Source organism: Taurulus bubalis, assembly GCF_910589615.1.
Source record: "Taurulus bubalis genome assembly, chromosome: 7".
In the NCBI taxonomy this organism is placed as follows: Eukaryota; Metazoa; Chordata; class Actinopteri; order Perciformes; family Cottidae; genus Taurulus; species Taurulus bubalis.
In genome coordinates, this window is record NC_136595.1 from 21851780 (window position 1) to 21878011 (window position 26232).

General features: G+C 42.1%; 1 protein-coding gene across 3 annotated transcripts; it reads right to left on the reverse strand.

The window, feature by feature from the left end:
- On the reverse strand, positions 1 to 26024 carry rxrgb (retinoid X receptor, gamma b). 3 transcript variants are annotated; one of them, XM_079220900.1, is made up of 11 exons: positions 25919 to 26015; positions 19978 to 20121; positions 9302 to 9531; positions 6054 to 6198; positions 5107 to 5286; positions 4188 to 4348; positions 3312 to 3441; positions 2694 to 2826; positions 1898 to 1989; positions 1420 to 1525; positions 1 to 514 (listed from the first exon to the last, which is right to left on the reverse strand). In XM_079220900.1, exons 2-11 carry the CDS (start codon positions 20042 to 20044, stop codon positions 367 to 369), a joined length of 1392 nt encoding a protein of 463 aa, XP_079077026.1. In that variant the 5' UTR covers positions 20045 to 20121; positions 25919 to 26015; the 3' UTR covers positions 1 to 366. The 3 variants fall into 3 exon arrangements, with proteins under 3 accessions (XP_079077026.1, XP_079077025.1, XP_079077027.1); XM_079220899.1 differs by having other exon boundaries at positions 5095 to 5286; XM_079220901.1 differs by lacking the exon at positions 19978 to 20121 and having other exon boundaries at positions 5095 to 5286; positions 25919 to 26024.
- Positions 26025 to 26232: the final 208 nt, after the last annotated feature.

Consider the following 26232-nt stretch of genomic DNA (forward strand, 5'->3'; position numbering starts at 1 on the left):
TTCTGTAAGAATTCTCAAATGTGTTTTAAGAAATGATGGATGGTTTCAGTTTTTATACAATTCCTCTTTGAATAAAATATTATTTATTTTCAAATTGCATTGGGTTGCTTTTAAAACGGACACCTGAAATTATCTATTTACAAAAGAAATCTGTTAACAATTCTATTAGAATTCATTTTCCATCTCAAGACTCCACCCTCCCCGCAACCTCAAAATACCATTTTTTTTAAATTTTAATTACAATGTTTTGCTTGGTACAAAATACGATGTTTTAAAATTTGAATCAAGTCTTTTTAAATTCCGTCTTCATATCGCTCACAATGTGGGAATATTTACAGGGGGAAGGGGGGAGGGGGGGGGCTGGTGTCATGTGATCTGATGCGGAGCCTCCAGCATCTCCATCAGGAAGGTGTCGATAGGCGTGTCCCCGATGAGCTTGAAGAAGAACAGATGCTCCAGACACTTGAGGCCGATGGAGCGCAGGGCGGGGAGGCGGAGCAGCAGCTTGGCGAACCTGCGGGAAGAGATGGAGAGGAGAAGAAGCAGACTTTAGCCATCATCATTTACCATTATGCAGAAAACTGTTTTTTTGTTGTTTCCTGTTGAAAATCTATAAAATTAATATTAACTAATTTTTGTTCTGTTATCGAAACACTTTGTTATTCTTACTATCTAACTACTTACATACTCACAAAGTGTTTTGATTGCAATACATTTTATTTGGAAATATCTCACCACCACATGTATCTTACAACTGTGGTTAATAATTACTTTGTCAATCATGATTTATGCAAAAACACAAACATATGATGCACTTTATTATGATGAAATAGTGTATTTAGCTAGACATATAACTACCACATACAACTTAAAAATCCTACATCCTGAAACCCTGAGTGCATTTGTATTTTAACAATGAGAACTTTTTACTTCTGATGTTATTAAGTATTATTTAACTCTGCTAATGCTTTAATATTTTCTGTGAAATTTTGAATCCAATAATTCTACCTTTAATGCAGTATTCTATTTGTGTTATATAATCAACACAACTTCTTAAGAAACTGAATTAATCCAACACAGTAATATTTAGTTTATTTCCACTTATTTTACTGTCAATTACAAGGGTAACTGTCCACAGCTGAAGCAAGCTGACATTGTAGACTTTTTTTTTTACTTGACATCATATGTTGAACTTATCTAGCTCCCAAACGTGAATTAAAAAAATCAATTACACCCATTTTCTATAAGCAGTAACACTAACAACCTCGATCCTTTTAAATCGAATGTTGTTTCAAGTGTTTAAGAGCTCAGCAGCGATGTAAAGTCATCTGAAATCTTCATCGCTACAAACAAGCCAAAGCAGCAAGTAAACACTGGTGTTTGATATTGATTGTTGCTGTAATGTGATGTGTCTCCTACCTGCCAGGCTGGTCTGGGTATTTCTGTTTTGTGTACGACTCCAATGAGGCGTAAACTTTTTCCCTCAGCCCCTCAACCTCTAGTGGGTTTGAAAGACCTTTTGCGTCTGAAAAGAAACGACAAATACTCAGTCAGGCCAAACGTTACACGAATAAAACATTAAGCCCACAATATCTCAAAGCCACATGTCTTTACTCGTACAAATACACAGTATGGGTTCATAGAGAAGTCCCTCCAGCCTGCCATGATGATGATATCACGATCAGATGAATTAAGAAAGAAAAGAAAAGAGATGCTGATAAAAAATTAAAAAATCCCCCAAGAAGAGAGTGTTTGGTTAAGTAGATGATGGAATGTCAAATACATACAAATACACCTTTAGCATCGTAGTCTACCTCATTTAGTAGACACTGAGGGCCAATCAAAATGCAGATTAATTTCCCATCCAAGGAGCTTTTGCTTTCTGAACATTACTGACCTGGGTTGAAGAGGACGATGGCTCGCAGGCAGCCAAGCTCTGTCTTATCCATCTGCATGTCTTTCATTTTGGATACCAACTCTGTCAGGACTCTGCAGGAGATGGAATGAACAACGTTAGAGAGTTTTGACAACGAAGGTCAATAGAGCAAAAAAAACATGAAAAATATGCCGTAATTCCTCCACAAAATGACATGTATGAAGCAGAGTTCAACAATAATGTTTGTGGGTCAGAAATCTACTTATATATTATATCTTTTTATACTTGCCCTTATGAAAAAAGTTTTAATTATTACCACTTATTAAATACAGTTATTAAATACAGAAAATACATAATGTTCTGGTGTATTTATTGAGAAGGAAGCAAGAGACTCACTCTTTATCTACTTCATCATCATCAGCTCTGGAAAAAAACTGTGTTTAATTATTTTTGACAACTAGCTCAATAGCCCGACGGGGCATTTGACTTATCCTTATTGTTATCCTTAATATTGTCCTTATTGTTGAGCCCTGATGAAAGCAACTAAGACAACACCGACCTCAGACCACAAAATTACTGTAATATGTCTGCTGAAGTTTGATAGAGTGATTGATTAATATCAACCCCTCGCATTTCACTGCACGCAACATCCCAATAGTTCCCGATATGAAAGCAAATAATAAAAAACAACATTTCTCTTTTGTGAAAAAAGAACCGGAAACTGCTCTGTGACCAGCAGGAGGAGGCTGCTGGCTGTAAACCGAATGTTTCATAAGACAACATCGTAACTCTGGCCATATTTTTGAAAGCTACCTACCTATCAAAGATGGAGCCCACGCCTGCACTGTGTGCGCTGTTTCTGTGGACGTGGAGGCCCGTCGCCAACAGGATGCCGTCTTTTACCGTGACTGAGCGGTGCGAGAATGAGGCGATGAGAAGCTCGTTCCAGCCTGGATGCCAAGAAACAACAACAAAAACAACCCATATATTTATTCCTCCCTTTAAGTTCTCCTCAAGTATTTGCAAATAAAACAAGACATAATATGCATGACGTATCAGTCTTCCCCTATTATGATTATTATTAGGCAGGCCTGCGTGTCACCAGCAGAGGTCAGCGCTGGTGTGGCTGCAAACCGCACTGCTGGGACTCGGCAAATAGTGCAGATATATTTGGTTTCACTGCTCCATTAAACTAGATGGCAAAAATGTAGTGAGCAAATGTAAAAGACTCAAATAGACTGCCTGTCTGGGGATGAATAACTACCCAGAAAGAAATGCTACACCACCACGAAGACAATGGGTCATAGAAAGGTGACTGTCATACGTAGAGAAACATCTGTTTCCAATGCTGTTCATCTCCCCCTGCACATATACGTCTCTGGTGCATGCATGGGAGTGTGTGTGTGTGTGTGTGTGTGTGTGTGTGTGTGTCTACCTGCTCGTAGTAGGATGACCTGGTCATCGAGGGGGAGCTCGGAGAAGTGCGGGATCCTTTTAGCCCACTCCACCAATGTGAAGAGCTGCTTGTCTGCTGCTTGGCAGATATTGGTGACGGGGTCGTTGGTCTGGAAGCATGCACAAATAAAACAGTCAGTGAATGTGCTGCTGAGCTCCTTCAGTGACATCTAAATGTGTCTGACAGCGGTTAGCAGATGCAGCTGTGGCTATTTCTAGGTCAACAATTTCCTCTCTCGACTCAAGAGAGTTTGAAGACATTCTTGAAGTTCATATACACAAAAGGTAGAAGAAAATGTAACGACAGCCTAAAAATACTACCACTAGGTGAATCGCTTCTTTTCTGACACCAAAGTTCAACCTTATGAGCTTTAGGTGGTGAGATGTATTGCAAAAGATTTTGTGATGGATTGCATGAGATTGTACACATCTACCTAATACATTGGTAGTAATTTACTGACGTCTGACCTTTACGTGATTCTCAAGTCAAATATGGCATGCTATAAAACAAAAGCAGATGAAGAGGATCTGTCAGAAGCTTTATTCAACTGGGGAGTTAACGTAAGACTGGATGTAGTCTCCTGTGTTATTATCTTTGAGGAGCTCACTAATAAAAACAACAACTTTTGATTGTTGCAATTGCATCAGTGTTTGAATAGTTTTTTCTTGAATTAAATTTGGCTTGAACTGATCATATTCATTCAGCTTTGCTCTTCTTTACTGAGCTAGAAGAGTATTTTTTTGACAGGCCAACGCATTAAAACAGCAGCAGAGCCACCTCAGCCTCACATTAAAAGCAGTGATTAATAATTCATGGTTTTGATCAAACCAAAAGCTCGGTGTCTGAGATTCTTACCGAGTTGCTGGGGCTGCCGTCGCTGTACGCCTCTGTTTTGGGCTCCACAGCCAGCTCAGCGTCCAGGATTTTGTCCACTGGCATTTCCTCGTTGAAACTGCTGGTAGATTCCACCTCGCTCTCCCCCCGCTCCCTTCCACGCTGCCTCTCTTCCTGCACGGCTGGACACGCACACACACACACATACAGTATATTTCAACACCCCATGCATATCCTCATTGTCTAGATATAAGCAAAACTAATGTCAACTCTGCACTTTAACCCTATTAAAAGAGACTCTCTGCTCTACAGTTTGACTATAAGAAAGACAAATAAGATAAGGAGTCTTAATTAAACCCTTGAACCCAATAATAAATAATCAAATTATTGAACTTTACAAAGTCAGAAAATTCCCATGACAGTTTTCTTAAGCCCAAGGATGGTATCAGAAAGCAGTCCAAAACCTAAAACTATTCAGTTTATTATTAAGAGGACGAATAAAACTAAGAAAGACTCACAATAAAGAAGCTGCAACTAGGGTGTTTTACTTGAAAAGTGACTTCAACAAATAATTGATTATCAAAATAGCTGCTGATTATTTTTCTATTGATCAAATAACCAATTAAAGACTGCTTGTTCAGCTCTAAACTGAATGTTTTCCTTAAATGTCCCTTTTAGCAGCTTCAAAGTGGTTGAACTGACTGTTGATTACTGCACCATACCATCAAAGATGAACATAAAGATGCATCGTGTTACACTTATGTTCCATGGAGCCTGACATTGGGGTTCTTTAGGGATTCTTTGGAATATTGACTAGAATGTGTACAAGACTTTCTGTTAGGTGGCATGCATTTGTAATGATGGAAATAATGATCACGAACACAAGCCAGCAGCTCATACTCAGACTGATCCTTAAAGCATATCACACCTGCACACACACCTTCTCTCTTCATGCCCATGGCCAGGCACTTCTGGTAGCGGCAGTATTGGCAGCGGTTTCGCTGCCGCTTGTCGATCAGGCACTCCTTCATGTCTCGACACGTGTAGGAAAGGTCTTTGCGGACGGTCCTCTTGAAGAAGCCTTTGCATCCCTCACAGCTGTACACGCCGTAGTGCTTTCCTGCAGATAGAGAGTCAGGTAACAAGATTGTAATCCTGTGTTTGGCAAAAAAAAATGTTGTGTCACAATTGCAAGTATTACAAACAATAATGATCTTAGAAACAGAAAAACTGCAAGCAAATGTGTAGCTCATATACAGCACAAACAAAGCAATAAAAGACATAATAAGTCAATTAAGACAAGATAACATTTTAAAACAGAGATCAAATTAAATATATAAAAAACTTAAAATAATGTGCAGCTTTTGTAATGCCCATTATTGTCCTATATGGTTTGACCTAGAGGGAGCATGTTCAGGTCGGCCTCCACAAGTCGAGCACCAATGGCAACAAGATAGACCCGGTCTTCCAGATATGATCTGAAGCAACTGAGGAGTCTCCCAGATGATCGGTGCCGTGACAGGCCTGTAGCCAGATGGAAATCTTCTTGAAATCAATCTGTCGAGGCCGCCTTGCTTTAGAAGCGTCTGATCAACTGCAGTTGTCGTGTGTCCGTTTCTTTTCTTCTGAATTTGCGCTCAGCTTTCCTGCATTCTCTTCTCTAACTCAACACATCTGCTTTCTGGTTTCAGGCCAATAACACTTGAAATGATCAAAGAGCAAGTCAACAGTGCACTAATAAACCTGACAAAAAGCCTGACAGGTAACCTTGAAATCTATCTCTTTTTGCTCTTTGTTATCTTTCCCTCAGTTATCTGGGTGGCGATGGTTGTGGTTAATGGGAGTGTACACAAGTCTGCCACCCCCCGCCTCACCCTCTAATATTACCTGAGGAGCGGTCCCCGCATATGGCGCAGATGTGCTTTGACATTCCCCCGGGGCTCGTACATTGGTAGTTGATGTTTCCCAGGTTCTGGAGGCCCGGCGGAGGCTTGATGTCCTCCGAGCTGCTAACACTGTTCATAGAGTTCATCTGAGGAAGACAGGAAGACAGAGGAGATAACAGAGGCAACGCTTTGAAGCTTAGGTGGCCCGAACTGAACTAAACAGAGTGGAGGAAGTGTGAGGCCGTCTCATGACGCTCTCCCCCTTCCTCTTATTTTCTTCACCCATATTATTTTGTCCTCTCCTCAACCGCACACTTTACTGTGAAAGCACAGGGTGCGATCACATGCTCAGTGAGTGGGCGGGGCCGAGGCTTCTGTCTGAGGCTTGTCGTACAGGTTTTGTAGTGTTTGTTGACAGGGAGAGGCGGATGAGGAGTCACGTGTGCGGAGGAGTGCAGTTCTCCGACACACACAGCAGAGGGCAGTCGTGCTTAGGGTCTTTTGATTTTTAAACATATGTTGCTGAGACTTCTGATCATACACCAGTCCAAATTTTAGATTTCTTTGATCGTCAGCTTCTTTCTAGGGATCCACGACAATTCACACCTTAATTTAAGCGTCACGAGACATTAAACAATCTCATATGTGATCTCAAGGAGTCCCCCAGAAACAGAAATGAGGGGTGAAACGTGTTCGGGACCGAGCAACAAGTCCTTTTGACTTTTACATAAGTCTCTTTCGATTTCATAAGCTTTGCGACCATTGACCCTCTCTTTCCCGACGCCCGCCGGGCGGAACGCATATTTGCGCTGCGCATTTTTGTTTGTTTAGTTGCAAACATCTGCACTCCATGTTGTAACAACAAGACTGACCTACACATGCACTCCTGTCCTATATATTTGATGCTGCATTGCATATAGGACATCCTACCCACAGTCACCTCAGGCTCTTCCTATCACTTATTTACAATGTGCACTCTCTTCTGAATATCCCCTAATGGCAGACTGTGTGTGACCTTAAAGCAGAGGAGAGGGTATACAAGAGATCTTTCTTGACTGTCTTTCAGTTTTCCATGAGCTCAGTAGATCTCTAAACCATCACCACCACCAAACATCTCCTGCTGCAGATGCCCCGGAGGCAGGTAGTCACACATAAATGAGCATTGAGCCTCCTGCATACTCGCCTGTGTGAGTCAATAGTGAGCAGCTATTCCTCTTCAGCGCACCACTCAACAACCATTTTCACAAATATGTATGGTAATGTATGGTTTGAAAAAAGAAGTCTTGTGGTGCATTCAAACAGTTGTTCAGACATACGTCTGTAGAAAAGAGCTACAAGCGCTGTATCTGGATTATTGATGCATCATACATTCTTTATACAACACATTGTATGTAGACCAGACTGCATCATACATGTAGGAATGGGGCGATAATAAAAAAAACTCACAATAAATTGATCGTGGTGAATTTCCATTATCGGGATTAGCTTGGAAAAAGCTGTCTAGTTTGCTATCATGTAAGAGAAGTGAAAAATATAACGTAAGAATTAATTTATCATCTATTTATGCAGGGGGACCTTATTATTTATGATTTCCTCATTTTAAGATTGTTTGATTTTTTTTTTTTTTTCAATAAATATAGACCAAATGATTAATCAATGAATTGAGCAAATAACAAAATTGATCATGAAAATGCCACCCCCTCTGATGTGAAACTCAAAACACATGAGTGGAAATAGCTTTCACTCTCGGATTGATTAAAGTACATTTCAATTTCCGATATAATGGTACACAACATAACTTAATACAGAATCTGAGTTTGGAATGGTTTCTCTTGCTGCTGTTACAGGTTTGTTTGCAACGAAATGCAGCAATAAAATGGTCATATTATTTACCCTGTGTGAATTATGTATGTAAATACACCTGCAATGTATATAATCAGAACATTCGGATTAAAGTGATAAGAACAAGAAGTTAGAGGGAAAACATAAACATCACCAGTGTGGTTGTACGTTGAATCTGCTTATGCTTCTGTCAGCCAAGAACTGCTCATGAACTTTAGTTCACCCATGAAAATCGTATGTGATGTTGCATGATGCAGTGACCTGATGGAGGCCTGGTCACTGGCGGCTTGCGAGCAGTGAAAAGACGGCTACGCCAAACAATTGTATCAAACCCCGGCTGTCCCTGAAGGCACAGATCCATACTGTGATTGAACCGATGTATATCATTGTCTGCCGTGCCCTGCAGCATTGGCCTCCATCCAGCCTCTGAAGCAGTCCGTGTGTGTGTGCATCTGAGTTTCTGTATGTGCGGTCGAGCATCAAAGAACTGAGCTTTCTGGGGTTTGTAGTTTATTCAAGAGACCTCCTTAAGAAAGCAGCTCCATTAGCCCTCGTAGTCTTACGCGTGTGTCATTACATTATCTATCCGATCTAAAAGAGCAACCTTGCAGCAAAAGGATCTCTTGTAGACTCAGTTACCATAATCGAGATGGAACTAGAAAATAGACTACGGTGACAAGGGAAGAGAAAGTGTGGTGAGGAGAAATGGTGAGAATGAGTGAAGAAATCCAGAGAAAATGGAGGCTGCTCTTTTTCTCCTCCTTTCTCTATGTAACTCATTAAAGGGCTAATAGACGGACTGCATCTTAAGTCCCCTCGTATGACAGCAGTAACACAGAACCCAGGGGTGACCTTTAGGGCGAGAAGTGTAAAGGTCGGTAGAGGGGTAGGGAGAGAGAGGAAAGCCAAGGTATGCCCGCCAAACACATTGGATATGCCTAACCTTCAACCTCGGTCCGCTGTTGGAGATTCCAAGAATGAGAAGCACATGAGCGACCACAGAACATGATAGTTTGACGCGGACGAAGCTTTCCAAAAGAAGAAATTTGAAAGAATACGAACCTCTGTTGAGCTTGGGAGGAACGACTCCCAAGCTGAGGGTGAGTGTTGAGGACGAAACACATGCATTCTGATTTAAAGCACCTCGGCTTGACGTTTTTCAAATGTCTGTTCTTCACTAACTGAGGAGGTAGCTTTGATAAGGCATAGCCAAGGAAAGATGAATTACATTGTTTTATTGCAACTGGGATGCCCACATAATTTGAAGATAAACCGTCTAATAGCGTACAAAAGTATATTTTCTTCAAGTGAAAAGTATAAATTGAAGTCCTTCGGAAAAAAAGAAGCCTTTTAAGGCAAAGTCCATAGCTATCTGATGACCATCAAAACACCCACACATTTTCTCACCTGTGGACTGCCAAGTGGTCCGAAGTTCATGTTGGGCGTGGACGGCAACGATATAGAGGGCGAGCCCAGGGAAGATGTTATGACGGGGTAGGGCGAGGCCAGGCCGTTCATTGTAGAGCCCATGGTGGACATGGGGGACGTTAAGGGCCTGGAGGTGCTGATGACTGACGGATGGCCGACCATGCCACCCATGGGAGGAGGATGGGTGTGGGTCATTTGCCCCGTAGAGTCTGGAGGAGAAGGAAGAATGTGTTAAAACATGAGGAGACACAAGATAAAAAGATGAACTGTGATGCCAGTTGATTAGGTACGCCGACACAACCAACACACGTTTTAAGAAATCATATTGCTTAAACCTGTCAACACTGACATTATCCACTTAGTAAGTACCTAAGGCAAAACATAGACTGAATCTAAAGATGGACAACATGACAGCTGCTCAAAAACGATGCCAAAACATCTCGATAGCCCCCTTGTGGCGAGCTGCAGTAAAGGTCAAAAACCCCGCCCCCTCCATGCTAGCGGATGGGCCAAAGTCAAAGTACACATCAAATACATTTTTACCAAAATGGTTTCTGTCATTTCAGCTAGTTCTTATCATGCTGATGTATTTTCAAGTGTTCATTTTTGGTTTGTATTAGTTATTTGATGCTCTGAAGGGGGTGAGACGTCATGATTGACAGCCGCTCTGAGCAAAGTAGTTCCCGCAGTCGGAGATTTGTACGAGAGAGGTGATGTGACTAAAACTTTACATAACCATCACTACAAAGTGTAATAAAATATGTGTCAATTTGACCATGAACATAGAATACCACAGTTATTGTGTCTTTCGAGCCAAACATGTTGTGCTAATGTAGCAGCTAGCCGGCTCACACTAACAAGCTGTGGCTCGTGATTGGCTTAGGAAGGCCTCATTACTGCGGCTCCAGCCCTATCAATGACTACCTTCAAATGTCGTAAAAATCTCAAGATGGCTGCTGCATCCGGGATATTTGGACTTGACTATTGTACAGTGGGAGGAAGTGGAAACGCGTCTTGCATCTATACAGCCTAGCATGTTAGCTAACAGTACATCATTTACACATCCAACAGAGCAGTGGCAATTTAAGCATTCACTTTAAAATGAGAGAACCAGCTGCAAAAAAGACATGTAAAACATACTGCCTCTGGGAAAATGACAGGTTAAACAAACCTGAGACTGAGAATATATTGAGATTAAAACAGTGCAATATGTCTTTATTCAGCCACAGTTGTGTAAATATGGCTACACAAAGCGAACCACGTCTGATTTTAGTCAGAGGGTGCTGATTTTGCTTTGCATCCATTGATGTAAACCGACAGGCTGGCATTTACATAGATGACCTACTTAGAAAAGCTGTCAGTCAACTGAGTATCGGGGCGTGGTGCGTAAGTTCATGCATGTGATGTAGCTTTGAGCGCATACATTCATCATCATCATCAACACATATTACAAATACCAACGTACACGTACAGTAAGCACATGTAAAGAGTCAAGATGCACTTTATTGCACAGGCAAATGCCACAAGCTGTCACTGCTTGTTCTGTTACGGTCAGATGCAATAAGCAGCTTCTCTCCAGGCTAATGTTGATGACTCAAAGAAATGAATAAAACTGTTTTCGTTTGAGCAAAATGTTACTGATGAAGAGTGACATGCCACCATATGCGCAATTGCCCCAATGTTCTAAATACTCAGAAAATCCAAAAGCTTCTTCACACACACACACACACACACACACACACACACACACACACACACACACACACACACACACACACACACACACACACAGTGTGACATTGGGCCCAATGCCACTGTTCTTAATTAAATGTCACATTTCTTATGCATATAAAGATGGCATGGCACGCAATGAACAGCACCTGTGTTTTGCCTTTTTAAAAAGTATTTTAGTAGTATTTTTTTGTCTTTTTCTTACTGTTTCATTCAAAATGGGACCATAATTCACTAAATGAACATCATGCTGAATTGAAGACGACTTGAAACTAGCGATTAAAACCATAAACTCATGTTCACAATGTTTACTGAGGGAATAAATCAAGAGAGTAGAAGAGTAATTTTCTCATAGACTTCTATACAATCAAACTTCTTTTTCCGCATTAGCTTCACTTTTCAGAACTGGGTTAGAGTTAGCATGGGAGCTAGATTTAGAAAAGGACCTTTTCTTTCAAACTTGTCTGAAGACTCACTCATACAGGTTTGTTTTATGATCTAATGATCAAAGGTCCCACACCAATTGTCCTCCTTGTCTCTATGTATTTTTTTGTAATCATTACTCAGCTTTATTTGTATCATTACACTTGCCAGTATATACTGTTGGCAGGCTCTAGTCAAGACTCCCAATCTTACCTATGGTGATGTAATCATGTCCTGAGCATTATCAAGACAAACTAGTTCCCCTAGTTTTGACTTCTGCTTCTTGATACTTGATGGTAAGGACATGTATCATGTACAGTATGTACATACCAGGATGACTACATATAGGATGACATCTTAAAACTGTCTTTTTGAAAAGTTTGCTTTTGAATTTCACATACCATGTTGTCATGCCTGTTTCTGACATCCATTTTAAATCTTTTGTTCAAACACACACATAAGGAACTCCTTTGACAGTGTGAAAACAACTCAAAAGATGTACTTGCCCACAGGCAGTTGCTGTCACAGGAGCGTCTCACATGTTTACAAAGATGTGTGTCCTGGTATCTACACTGTAATATAAGTATAGCTTAGGTTCACAAATAATGTTTGAACGGATTCTGCATGTGACTTCAGTTTTTAAGATGAAAGTTTGACTTGCTAAATACTTTGCAATCGTTTTGAAATGCTGCTCTGATACTTAACCTCTGACAGTGATTAAGCGCACATTAGTTTCTCCTCCACTGGATAGCACGGCTCTATTTTAAGGAAATGGAAAGTTTGAGCAAAGCATGACAGTTGCTTTCAGATTTCAGGCAATTGGGAAACAAAGAGTAATGTCAAATTGTCTGCCTATTTTTAACATGAGGACACACTGTTAGACACACAGCTGACCAATCACTCCTTCTCTGTATGCCAAGGAACAGATGTTGCGCAACTTCCTGTTTAGCATGGAGACTGCAGCTTCTCCACCCCCTCTCCCATTCGTCCACTTTCTCCAGCCCTCCATGAGTGAACCCTGGCAGACAAATATGTATTGGGGCCTCCCTCTCTCCAACAGAGCGGACTGGACACACAAATATTGCAGTAAAATACAATTCAAAAAAAACAAACTCGTTAAACTGTACGGTACTGCCTGTAAGTGCTACCTAGATTTAAATTCTACAATGGTGGGAGTGCATTCTCAGCTCTTTGGAGGGCAGATTCTTCTAAATAATGAGCTTATGTAATGGATGAGGACTGTACAGCATGTACTGTGTCTGATTTTGTGCACTGACCCCTCTCTTTATGTGCATGACAAATTCCCTTTGGGGCTCGTAAAGATCCATTCTATTCTAGAAGTGCTGAGTAGGAGATACAGTAACAGGGCCTATCGTCACTCCAGCCAACAATTTGCCAACATGCTCTCGCAGACATCGAGACCCAAAAGTATCCAGATCATCCAGGGCAGAAGATGATGGTTGTGACGTGGATAAAAATATTTAATAGACAGATTATTGGGGTAAACAAGCACCATCTAAAACTAAACTCACACCTTGGAGCAGCGCACCGATGCTTATATTCTGCCTTTTGTACCGCATTGTGTTTACACTTTCTTATAAGCTTGAAATCAAGACAAACAAGTGAAGCATCAGCACCAAACTCAAAAACACGGTTTCTATTTAATAATAATAATAATAATAATAATAAAGACACAAAATGTTGAGGTGCAGGATTAGAAGGCCATAATCTGCTCACATGTAATTTACGTTGCGAGGAACTAGCAGACAATAACGTGAAACTCACGTTGAGGTGAACAGACGCTTAATCCATGCGTTGAACATTTAATGATTCACTTCAATCTTCATTATTCTTTCTTTCCACCTTTTCAAATGTGAGGTCTGCATGATGTTTTATAGCAATGTAAATTAAAAATCTCTGGATGCTGCACTGTTGATTGGACAACAGTCAACTACTCAGAGAACTTTCGATGGGCAAATATTTCTGACTGATAAAAGCAACAAACAGATAAATTAATAATACTTTTTTCTAAATAACCAAGAGATGCATTCCTATTTAAAATATATTCAGTGTCTGTCTTGGTGAAGTGTACATTTTCCGACACGATATTAAAACTTGTGTTGCGTGTTTGAGACAAAAACAAAGATGGCTAAATTTTGGCCGGACCTGAGAGTCTTCCTAGATGCAGCACACAGGAAGCACAAAAGCACATGGACAGTCAGCTGGTGGCGGGATGCCTGAAAGGGAATGGCCGGCAAGTTGAGCATGCTTTGTGAGGGGAGTGTGTGTTTATGTGTGTGTGTGGAAGAAGGCCAACATGTTCAGCGGAGGAAGCATAAATCGGCCCAGAGCGGCTCAAAGGGGCCTATCCTCGAATGACCCGCCTCAACCGGCTGTTCCATCTCTATTCTATGTAAATCACCTCTAAACAAAGAAGCCCCTGGAATGTACACGCCTATCACACGTTGCACAGCAGAGGAAGGTACATTAGCAAGCAACGGAAGGTTGTTTATAGGCAGCCTAAAAAAAAAAAACACTCGCAGAATTCACACAGATTTTGTTCCACTGCTTCCTGTCGGTTTCCACGAGGGCTGCGCAATAAATATTGACCACGATCACAATTTTGGCTTCCTGCAATTCAATTAGCATGATCGACTGAGAGAGTTTTCTAAACTCATAGAAACTCTGATGCATATCAAATCAAGCGTTCCTAAGATAGCAGCTTGAAAGGAGGCAATCAAAGAGGCAATTGAGCAGTATTTGCCTCCATCCTCGGTCAGGATGCAACCGAGCAATATTGCTAATTGCACAACAATTCACTGAATTTACAATTGTTTAAGTCTTACTTTGATGCATTTGCAGGAACGTAGCCTAGCACAACTTGAAAGCAAAAGCAGTATTCTGTTTTGTGTTAAAAAAAAAAGGAAAATCAAGGAATAATCATGATAAATAATCATGATTTTTCAAAATAACGATGATTACCATTTAGGCCATAATCGGGCTGCAGCAACTCAAGCATCTATTTGAGAGCAAACAAGCAGACAGAGCAGCGAAGGGCACCTTTGACCGCTAGTGTCGCAACTCAAAGGTCGACTGTTGCCAAACTCCTGAATCAAGTTCAAAAACGTTCCTATCTGCAGCAGCCTACAGTTACACTGATCATTCTCAGAAATGACTGCACCGAGGGGACGCTCAACCAACAAAGTGAATCAGCGGCGCCTCACGAAGTGCCCTTAAACCAGCAGACCATCATAGTTTGATCTGGATCAGAGATGGGGATACGGATGTACACTACTCATGAGAAATTGTGGCAGTACCTTTAACAGCAACATATGTAGTAAACACACATTTTTAAATACATCTGCATATGATATTTTCTTCCATGTGCCACTTTAAGATCCTGGACTGAACTTTAGCTAGATTAGTTTTTACATGTTGTCGAAATGTTGAGTCATAGAAGTTATTTAATAGGATAATATTATTGGAGGCAATTTGCTGTCAATGAAGATCTCATCCCCCTCCAACAATGCTTATTTAATATGTCAAGAGAAAAGTAAGAAATAAAAATAAAATAAAAAGTGTACGTTATAATATAGGGATAAAATATATATTTTTTATATCATTGTAAATTAAATATTACAAAACATCTATTTTAGATTGATAGTCAAAGAAATAATTGACAAATAATTGATAATGAAAATAATGCAGTCCCACTATGAACTAATCAGAAACGTCTATGTAAACAATTTCCTCATCATCATCATCACACAGCTGCTGTATGCTTTAGATGAACATTCATGTAGGTCAAAGCACATTCCCACATCTGTGGCAGAGAACAGCCAAAGCCACAAATGTATCACAATGATGTGACAATCAACAGGTTTACAGAAACATCACAGACCACAAACCCCTCTAAATCCCTCACTGTTAATTACTGGGTAGAGGCTGGATGGAGCACTCCACTGTGTGGTAATTCAATAAGCCCATGACCCACTAGCTAATAATATCTCCTGTCTGGAGAGCAGACTAGCAATGGGAGTGTATGTTGGAGGGGGGGGGGTGGTGAGGGATAAGGGATGAGGGACCGAGGTGGGAGCAGCAAATCAACTCCTGAACAACTCCTCAGTATCTCTGAGATTAGCCCTATGAAGACAGATCCTCAGCGTGTGCATCGATCTGTTCAATACCATGTTGTATGGGTCTGCATGTGTAGCACGCGTGCATGCTCTCATGCTCATATGCAAATCCACCCAAGTGACAGCGAGCAGAAAGTGTCCTAAAGTAATCAGGCAGACAGCCCACGGAGCTCATTACATACAGCGGACATGTAATTAGGAAATCTCTTCCCTGCCAATCCAGCTCATAAGCGCCAGCCGTGAACCCTCGACTGACACACACACTCCTCGCGAGCACACTCGCTGGTCATCTTTCACATAAAAAGAGACAAAAAAAACTCTTCCATGCACACTTGTACAAAACCGCCACCCTTTAAACATTCATTTCTGTGCTAAATGAGGTTGATGTCTGATCAATTGTGTCAGTAAATCCTCTTATCCCCGGGTAAGTATCTGCAGCTCAGCAGGCCAGCTGTCAAGAAGGTGGGAGGCAGAGGAGGAGGGGACGGAGAGAGGGATGGAGATAGGAAGGAGGGGAGCCGTGGATGGATGGATGGATGGGACGATTGGTGGATGGGGGAGGGCATTGTCTCGCTCCGAAACGGCATCCCTCCCCAAAGCTCACATGATCCCACCACCACACACGTTTTAATCTCTCCTCCTGGCTGAGAACATTAGATCATCAATTGAAAAAAAAGCCCCTGTTTGTTTTTTTTCTACACAGCTGTGATTGAGGATATAGACATGGTTATTGGTGAGCGAAAATTAAGACGTTCTCTACGGTTACAGCAGCAGCAAAATGATCGGAGCTGCTCCAGCGACACCTGATCCAATTTCTGACTGCCTTTTTTTAGATTAACAGCCAAAATATAGCCCATAATACTGGATGAACTTCTGTCTTCATTTCTTTTTTAAGTAAGATGATATATAACATTCTTCTCTTGTTGAAAACATTAAGAAATAGAAAAATGTTTTTCCCAAAAAGGCCTACGGCTGTGACAACACAAGCGCTCGAGCTGGGGAACCTCTCTGACCCTAAATTCTGTCCCGTAGTCGTCGTGAACTCGCTTGTGAACTCCCACACTTTCCATCAAAAGAAGATACATTAACTCCCTTTCTACCTACTGTATCCTCCCTTGCGCTGTAGTTTCTCTGTAGCATAGCATTAAATATGTAAGAGAAAATGGAGCTAATGAATGTAGAGTAAACACATCATACTGTATTTCCCATATGTGGGCCATTGCTGCTGTGTCCTCACATGCACAAGCACAGCAGACGGACCAGCGGGGGACTTTTAACACAGAGGCAAAGAATCGATGAGGAGGCCAGGGCTGAGACAGGGACGAGATAGAGATGGTTTTGTGATAACAAGAAATTATTTGGAACTTAGACCGCAAGAGCTAACAGACGGACAGAACAGACTGACCAAGCAGTCATGAAAAACAAACAAACGGGTGGACTGAAAGACCCGATGAAAACCGAGGCGTCCGTCTGATGAGGTAACTCAAATTAGTCCCCAGAAGTAGTCTCTCACTGCTACAGAGGGATTTGGAGAGATGGGGAGGGCCCATCAACACACACACACACACGCACACGCTACCAAATACAAATACATACCAACCCACTCAGTTCATGCTGTGACCAAGTGAGTGTGACCAGGGTGACCTGACCTCTGGATCTGTGACCAGATCCTAGAAAGACAGACAGATTACACAACTGGTTTAGTAGTCTCGGAGTAAAGTGGCATCTTATAAACTGTGAAAGAAAATGATGTCTTACATTGACAAAGATTTTTTTATTTTTAATCCATTCACTGTTTTTATTTGTGTATAACAATACCCAAGTGGATTTGCTGGGAATTCGTTAAAAAATATGAATACTAATTTGTTTTTCATGCCTGGCTGAAGTGGAAAGGTTGTTATGTTATACAAAACAGACACACAAGTCATGACATACATAAAGCATGTGACTTGAGTGTCCACTGAGGTTTACGTTTCACTGGAGAGAGAAAAATTGCATCCGATCTGTGTGGAGCAATGTGGAGACTGTAACTTTCCTCTAACTCATTTTGACACAAACAGAAATGCAATATTTCCATCTTATTTTCTAATTTCTTTTCCCCCTATGTTTTAGGTTTGGTTGTCACTGTTTATTTTGATGAATCTAGTCCAAGTTATTCATATAACAACAGTGGATAGAAAGGTGCATTATTACACAATTACACCATTTTCTGAAAATATTGTTACATTTAGCGCTACATCAGGATGGAAACCTGACTATTGATTAGTTCACTTAACAGCCACACAAGCAGCTCCGTGAGACTGTACTTGGGCACAGGGGTGTTAACGTGTTGATCTTAAGTAGGTATATTATTTGAGGGTGCTAAATTCGAATCAGAGCATATCTATTGGCCCCGCACGGCTCTCAACATGGCGGCGGCCGACTAGCAGCTAACGGTACCCTACTAACAGTGATAGTGGCCCAAACAATGGCAACAGTGCTGTCAGCTAACGGTGCTACACTTTCGCCATGACGCCTGGCGGTCTGGAAGACATTACCAGCTGAAACTGCCGCATGAGAGCAGTGCAGAGTGGTGTCTATGAGCTAGCTTGTAGCTAGCTAGGCCCGCTCACATGCACTAACATGGACTAAAAGGCACGGCACAGCAGATGTCAACAAAGCGCAGAGAAGCTTGGATAACAACACTTAGTTTAATGTATTAGCATGCCAATATCTGCTGATTAGCACAGAACACAAAGTTTAGCTGAGGCCGGTGGGAACGTCATTAAAAAAATATTTTTTTGTCATAAACCAATAAGCCAGTCGACCTGATAATGTCACCACATGGAAAGTCAGGGTTCATCCAGAGTGGAATGTGAATGTCTGCCCATAATGTGATATTTCAGATTGGACCTAGGTGGTGGACCGACTCACAGACCGATGTCTAAATCAGCTTTCTTAAAAGGGCCGTTAGCGTGCATGTTTTCCTCCTATAACTTTCACTATTTCAAATTGATTTCTCACATTATACAACCACATTGTGAAAATTAACTCACATCAAGTCAAACAATGTCTGAAATATATAAAGTAATTCCACAAACCTCAATTTGAAATTTCTAGAGTTAACAAAAAACGTGCAGAACCCCTTGTATAATCCTCCAGCTTTTATCTACACCGTTTTCGACAAATTACTCCTAAGATTCGGCACAGGCTCCAGAACCCTTTCAATCCATTTTTCCGTCAACATTATTGTAGACTAATGACGAGTATTATTATGGTTGTAATCACAGCTGTGTGGACTGCCCTGCTGTGCTTAGTGGAGAGAGCGGAACAGAAAATATAGACAGCATGTACATGCAGAACAGGTGGATTAGCATGGACGCTTTTGTACTCCAGAGCCAAGATCAGATGCTGTGAAAGGCTTTGTGAAGTTTGTCTCTGCCCTTTCATCGGCCCCGAGCTGAAGAATGAATGAACACCCTCAAAGCTGACAGCCAGGAGGAACTACAGTTACAAACAGGAGGGGAAACATGCTTCCCTCAAAGACAGGAGATAAAATAATCTACACATTAGACTTGTCCACACAACAAACAGTGAGCCAGTTAACAGGCCGACTACAGTATGCGTGGAAGTGAGCTCCCATCAACACCTCCCACACCTCTTATAAACACAGGAAGGTGGAAAAGCAAAAAACAAACCTCATCACAGTGAGCGTTGATAGAGGGATGCAGGGTGACAGACAGCAGACAGCAGACAGAGAGAGAGAGAGAAAGCACGATTGTGAGGGCTAACAGGAAGGGACAAGTGTTGAGGGATAAACTATAAGTGAAGGACGAGGCAAAGAGAGCTGGAAGGATCCTCTGAAGTTGAGTGGCATCCCCGCTGACCACATCTGAGAACTAAAGTGAGTCACAAGCAACACCAAAGCCTTGTACCTGTCACAATTGGTTAAAATGATCCAAAGATTTTAAAGGCTTTCAGCTGCTGGGGGCCAATAAGATCATGAAATCTGTATCTTAATACCATCCCTACCAAAATGCAGTCAATGTGAGAAACGGATCACAGTGATGATCTTATATAATCTATATGCAAAGAAGCTCAACCGCTGAATTTGCCCTGTTATTTGCAGGTTTCTCCCACTAGGGAAAGAAATTCAAAATAACTTGTTCGGAGAGTGCACAGGGATTAGAGGCATTATCGTAGTGCATCTGTGCAGCGCCAGCTTTTAGTGCCCCATCTCCACTTCTGTGGAAAATCCCAGAGCAAACCGCAGAGCACAGACATGCAACCTCTTCCACAACATACATTCTGATCTGATCCAACAACACACACACACACACACACACACACACGCGCGCGAAAGCAAGACAAAACCCGGCTACTCACAGTGGCCATAACCTATCTCCTTCCCGGGGCTGCCTCCAGCTGCAGGTGATGCCATGGGGTGCCACATGCCTTCGGGTGCAAGTGTGGCGCTGGCAGGATGCCAGTCACCCAGGACCAGGACTCAAGTGTTGGCTCGGAGACAAACTAAAAAAGAAATTACGTGGATACTCCAGAAATCAATCACTTTTTAGGACAGAACAGGAACAGACGGGTGGAAAATGGGCGGGATGTTGGTGAAGAGCAAAAGAGGCGGGGTCCACCAACGCCGGTTATAGGATTACCCAGATTATCCTTCCTCAGAGATCAATCCAACAGGAACTGTTTACTGACCGACTGCCGCACAAATCAACTCTCCCACCTCCCACTCACAGCGTGCATCTCTCTCGATCAGCGTTGGTAAAACTATCCGTACAGCGACACCTGTTGTAGCGGCAGAACAGGGGTGTTTGGCACGAGGGCACTCATTGGTGGAGGCGCTCACACTTGTGTAGTGTACAGCACAGCCACACGTTTCCTATTACCGCCTCTTAAAAGGGACTAGAGAGCGTGGGAAGACAGTGCAACACTGGTGTTGCAGTAGACCAGAGAGCTGTATGTGTCGAATGACATTTTTCAATGACAGATTTATTTATCTGCCTCATAAAAGTAGTAATTTCCCCTAATGCTTAATGCCAAGAAATAACTGTGCCAGCAGCATGCATGCTTCATAGTTGCCTACGTGCACATTGTTAGTGTGTTTGTGTGTTTAGCAAGTGTTATAGCATTGCAGGAAGTCAGGAATTGTCTGTTTCAGTGCACCAGGATAGTCAAGCAAACACACAGCAAAGTGAAAACCCAGATGCAAACACAGGCCAAAAATATACCTTAAAGGCAATGAGGAACAATACATGGCAAATCCTTAGGGAGCCTAAATAAACGAAGAACACCCACGCACGGATGGATTCAATCTTTAGTCTGATCTGTTTTAAGAATTTGTGTATCAAAACAGGCTTTAAAAAAACAGCAATGCAATGGCTTTAGTGGAGCAAACAGCACTCAAATCAGCCTACGAAAAGTAGGAGTTAACTTTGGTCAACAATGTCAGAGGCAACATGCATTCTTGGCTAAGGAAGTATGTCATATCATTATCCCTAAAAAATAGCCCAAGCCAATAAATGTGAAATTGGCACTGATTTGAGTCTGCAGCTGCTCTTAATCTATCCTGCCATCCGATTAAAAGTGCACCCTTCAAGCTTTGGGAAACAGGCATTTGCATTGAAGGATGGCACTAAAAACTTGAGACGCTTTCCCCGACATGTGCGCGTCTATTTTACTCAACATGACTCAACAGAGTTTTCTTGTGCTGTGCACCTGCACGAGGCTGGATCAAATGTCTATACAGTGCTTGAAGGGTAGCCACCAGTAACCAGATCCCCTCCGTGACAGTAACTTGGCAAGAGACTCAGCCGACGGGCACAAGACAGAGAAGGAGAAGACACACATGCTGCCTCTCTTGCAGACTTAACAAACCCTGCAGGGAGAAGCTAAAATAATGCAGTCCTCCTTAAATGGACGCCGTGTTATAATAGTGTGTCTTGGCCCACATAGAATACGCCAAATTAGCCCTGACAGACATAATTAGCATTCATAGATCATAGTATCATGGACTGTGAAAACGTGGGAGGAGGATAGCTGGCAACCTTAAATGTATGGTTCATTCTTAAATGTTTATTCTGAACAGGCTCATAATCCATTCGTTATTGTTGTAAAAAATTGTAAATCTTGTACAAAAAGAGGACATTATCAACGAGGACATTACCAACAGAAAAATATGTTGTTTTTTTCCCAAACAGCAAAGTTTGCTGGTGTGTTAATGCGTGTGGCCGTGAGACAGGGGCAGCGCACATAAATAGCACTCTGAATAGCCAAGCGAGGTTTTCAGCCTGTTCTTCGTGTCCCTCAATGGAGAGGTTTAATGAGACATAATAGCGGTTACTTGTTGCTGCCAGTTGTGCTCCTGTGAATCTGCGAGTGCCGAGTAGAACTCTTTGCTTGGGGAAATTAGTATATTATATATAGTGTGCATATTATCAGAGATTAAACTACCCAACAGTAAATAAAGGAGTTGAAATAAACATTAAAGCACTGCTTACATGTTAGTGCGTCAATAACAACAATCCAACAATATAACAACATAACACTGTCAGAGACCAGCCTACAGAAAAAGTACCTCTGATCATTTTGTTGCTAATATTTGTACTTCATATTAGAGTATTTAGTAGTGTGCTGTCCAATTTAATGATCTGAATACTTCTTACACCTCTGCCTATACACTAGATATTGAATTACCTCTTCTTCTCATGATCAGTGTTTAGCATGTTGTGGTTGTTTTTTTCTCACTTGCCCAGTCGGGCATGGGGGTCAGACATACACTTGTCCAAAGTCAATTTTAACTTGCCCCGATACAAATTGTTTTACTTATAACCGGTTCTCCAATAACAACAAAGACTAAAGGTAATTGTGATGTTTAACATTCATGTTTATGTACCCGCTCACTCCTTCGATACTTCCATTATCATCTGTGTTTAATACTTTTATACCATATGAGTAGTGAGTAGATTTACGACGTGGCATTTTATTTACCACTTATTGTGAAACCCTGATGATGACTGGGAATAAGTCTGGCTTTAGAGATGAACCTTTGTATTTAGTTACAATGCCATTGCGATTGATGCATTAATTAAAAATAAACACTGAAATAGATACACGCCTAAGATGAGTGGGATGTGTAATACATTATGTTCAGTGCTTGGAAAATTAGAGTTGGAGTGCGTCCATGTGTGACATGCATGTTGTACTGCATGATTAGCGAAGAAAAAGCTATATAATAACCTAACGCCGCTGCAGCCCGTGAGCCTTTCAAGGTTCTCTGCTTGATTAAAGCTGGAATTAAATCAAGGCTTTGACCTTCTTTACTAATGACTAATTACTGGCAATTAGCCCAGAGAATGGCCTCCTTACGCCCCTTCTCTTCCCTCATCCTGTTCTCACAATTAGCACCCACTCACACACACACACTCTGTAGACAAGCAGCCTCTCTGACACATAAATACACACACTCAATCAAAAGTGCCTGGGAATAAACTCATTGTGTGCAGCGTGTGCTAATGCTTGTGTCGAGGCTCTGTGTGTCTCAAGCTACAGAATTCTTGAGCAAATACCTGCGGAGAGCCACACCCCTCTCTACCTGTGCAGTGTGTTTTAACTCTATAGGAGTGGGTGGGGGAATGCTTTGTCCAGGGATCGGCCTGTCAAGAGAGCAGGTTTAATACTGCCGGCACTTCACAGTCAAATAGTACCACCCACATTCTTTAAGTCACATGATATCACAGTCACATTTTGCTGTGCAACAAGCTATGCATAGGAGGTCCATATATTTGCAGCTGTGAAGTTTCGGTATGAGTGTGTGTGTGTGTGTGTGTGTGTGTGTGTGTGTGTGTGTAAGACCCTCTCTTCCTGAGTGTGTACTGGGAGGTGAATCACTGACCCCTGGCAAGTGATGAGAGTTCACATCAACGAGGGTGACCTCTTTCTCCACCCCCCTACACACTTCCCCTTTATTTTGCTCCCTTCACAATCCCACCCCGTTCTTCTTTTTGCCACGACTTCCCCGATCTGCGAGCTAAATACGCTCTCCCCTGCGTGGGTGCTCGTCAGCTCGTCTAGAATCACTTCCACTGATGGAAAATGAAGAAAAAAACGGGAAAGAAAGTGCTGAGAGAGAAAAATGCTGATTCTACTTAAAGCCCGGGGCAGGCCTGCATCAAACCTGCTGAAACATAACATGTCTAAGAAAAGCTGAGTGGATCACGAAACAATCCACACATAATCACCAGACTGTTTTTCTGACTGCTTGGCCTCTGCTGCACACTAATGACGGATTCATTTTCCGAGTTATCGTCTCCCACTGAAGGCATGGATGGCCCTGTTTTTGTACATGTTTTGGTGTGCGGGCTGTTGATGCAAAAATAAATAATAAAATCATAGTTAGGGGCCAGCACACAGAGAACAGATCAAGAATAGTTCTTGAAATGATCTTTCAGCGGTTGTGGCGTTCCACTCATAAACAGCCGTGAGGCTTTACCACCAACTTATAGAAAGTACATGCACTAAAAGATAAGAGTTGTTTTCTTTAGGTTTCAACTGACACTACTTTATAACTAGTACTTTTAGACTTAGAAAATTACCAATATCCAGATTGCAAGTCATTTTCAGCAAGGAAAAGTTGCAACAGCATTACTGTTGGACCATAATGGGGCGACAAAACCCTGCATTGGAATCAAGATTGATCCAATTCTTTGAGATGAGCAGTTTTTTAAATAGAAACTCTAAATACCTTGTAAACAATTGGATACACCCTGAAAGTTACTAGGAATTTAAATGAGAAATGCATCAGTTACAACTTATGTTAAACGTTCCAAAAAGATTTGTAAAAAACAAACCATGACGTCGCTGTAACCAGAGAGCAACATCAGGCAAACAGCATTAGCAGGAGACTACAGGACAAAAAAAAACACATCATACTTAATAATAAAGGATCAATAACACATCTGCACAATAGTACACTGGTCTGATGCTGTCCTGATGTGCATAAACCTTCAGATGCCACAACAACCTGATCAGAGTTAGTCTTCAAAGACCGACTTGAAGGCCTGTGTAGCCCAGAGGGACCTCTCTGTTACTCCTGTACGCTGCGGGCTTCCCTCTACAAGCTCTCCAATCCAGATGTCTCCCTCATTCCCCGGGGAGCCACATTCATTATGGAAACAATTTTCAGCCCCTCAAAATGGTGCCGGGATATCTGCGATAACATAAAGGGGGTTTTGCACAGTCGTTTTTTTTGTTTTAATCTTCCAACACCCATTTGTATTTGTTTCCTTGTTATGCTACACTATATTGCTCATTGCCCCCCCACAGAAAGGCAGCGGTTTAGAAGCACATGGCCTATCTGTACTGCAGTGGGGTTTAACAATGAGTGTATCTTTCAGTGAGAGAGAAAAAAACATCACATGATAAATGATGCATACAGTGTGTGACTCAGTGAAGCTCACACAGCCTCCAGATAGTCTGATCTAAATGTAAAAAAAACAACTAAAAAAAAGGTTTCGCTAACAAAAACAGGCCTGGTGATTATTTGGCACGACAAAAAAAATGTACAGTGTGTATCCCACATGTTGAAAACTCCACAGTGGAGTCCCAAGTCCTTGTCTTTGAAGATTGCCCCAAAACTCCTACTAATATATACATATGAAAAAAAAGACATCAGCTGGGTTCAAGGGCAACGTTGCCAAGTCAGAGAGTTCAGCTTGACAAAACCACATCATGCTGTCATTCAGCTGGATGTAGCAGCCACAGGGTTGACCTGGGCGCGTCGTGCACTCGTTTTTTTCCCTTTTTTTATACCCCCAAGTACAAGTTTGTTCATCAGTCGAGCTCCGCCATTCCTCAACGCTGTTTCGTGCATTTCTCTCTGGATCTGACGGCCATTCCCCGACCAATAAATTGCGGTTCTGTCTCAAACAGTTTAGCAAGAGACGCGCGACAAGTGCCATAAATGACATACGCGCAATTAAAGTGCCAACCTCTGACCTTGCCTGACCGGCACAACCTCGATCACCTGACTTTTGTATCGGTCGCGGCTTTCGTTTCAGCCGGCACAGTTGCACACACACACACACACAAAAACGATTATCAGCGAGAAGAATAGCAGAACAACCGGGGATTCTCAGACGGGAGTCGGTGGTTAAAGTCCGCGGTTCGCCTTTCGCGCACACAGCTCGCAGGCTGGGGAGAAGGCGCCATGAGACGAACGCACTCTCGAAGTCAAAACAACATGCAGCAGCTCGGCGAGCAGCACGGCGGACAGACCCGGGCTATAAATACATCTGTGAGGCGAACTTACTGAGGTGTAAATACGGATCATTACTGTCCATACTGGGCGAGTTGTTGCGTCGATTTCCTCCGGTTGGTGCTGCTCCGCATCCCAGCGCATTCCTCTCCCAGCCCGACTGAACTCTGCAAGGCGGCTCTACACGGGGGCCCAGCGAGGGGGGGGCGGCGGCGAAACAGGGCTTCTCCCAATGACAACAGTGGTCGATATCAAACTCCAACCCGATCATGACGAAACATGTCTCCTGCAGTGACAATGTGTTGCAATATTTCCACAGTAACATGCTACTTCCCTGGAATCCTGACAGTGTAAGGAGAAAGGGGGTA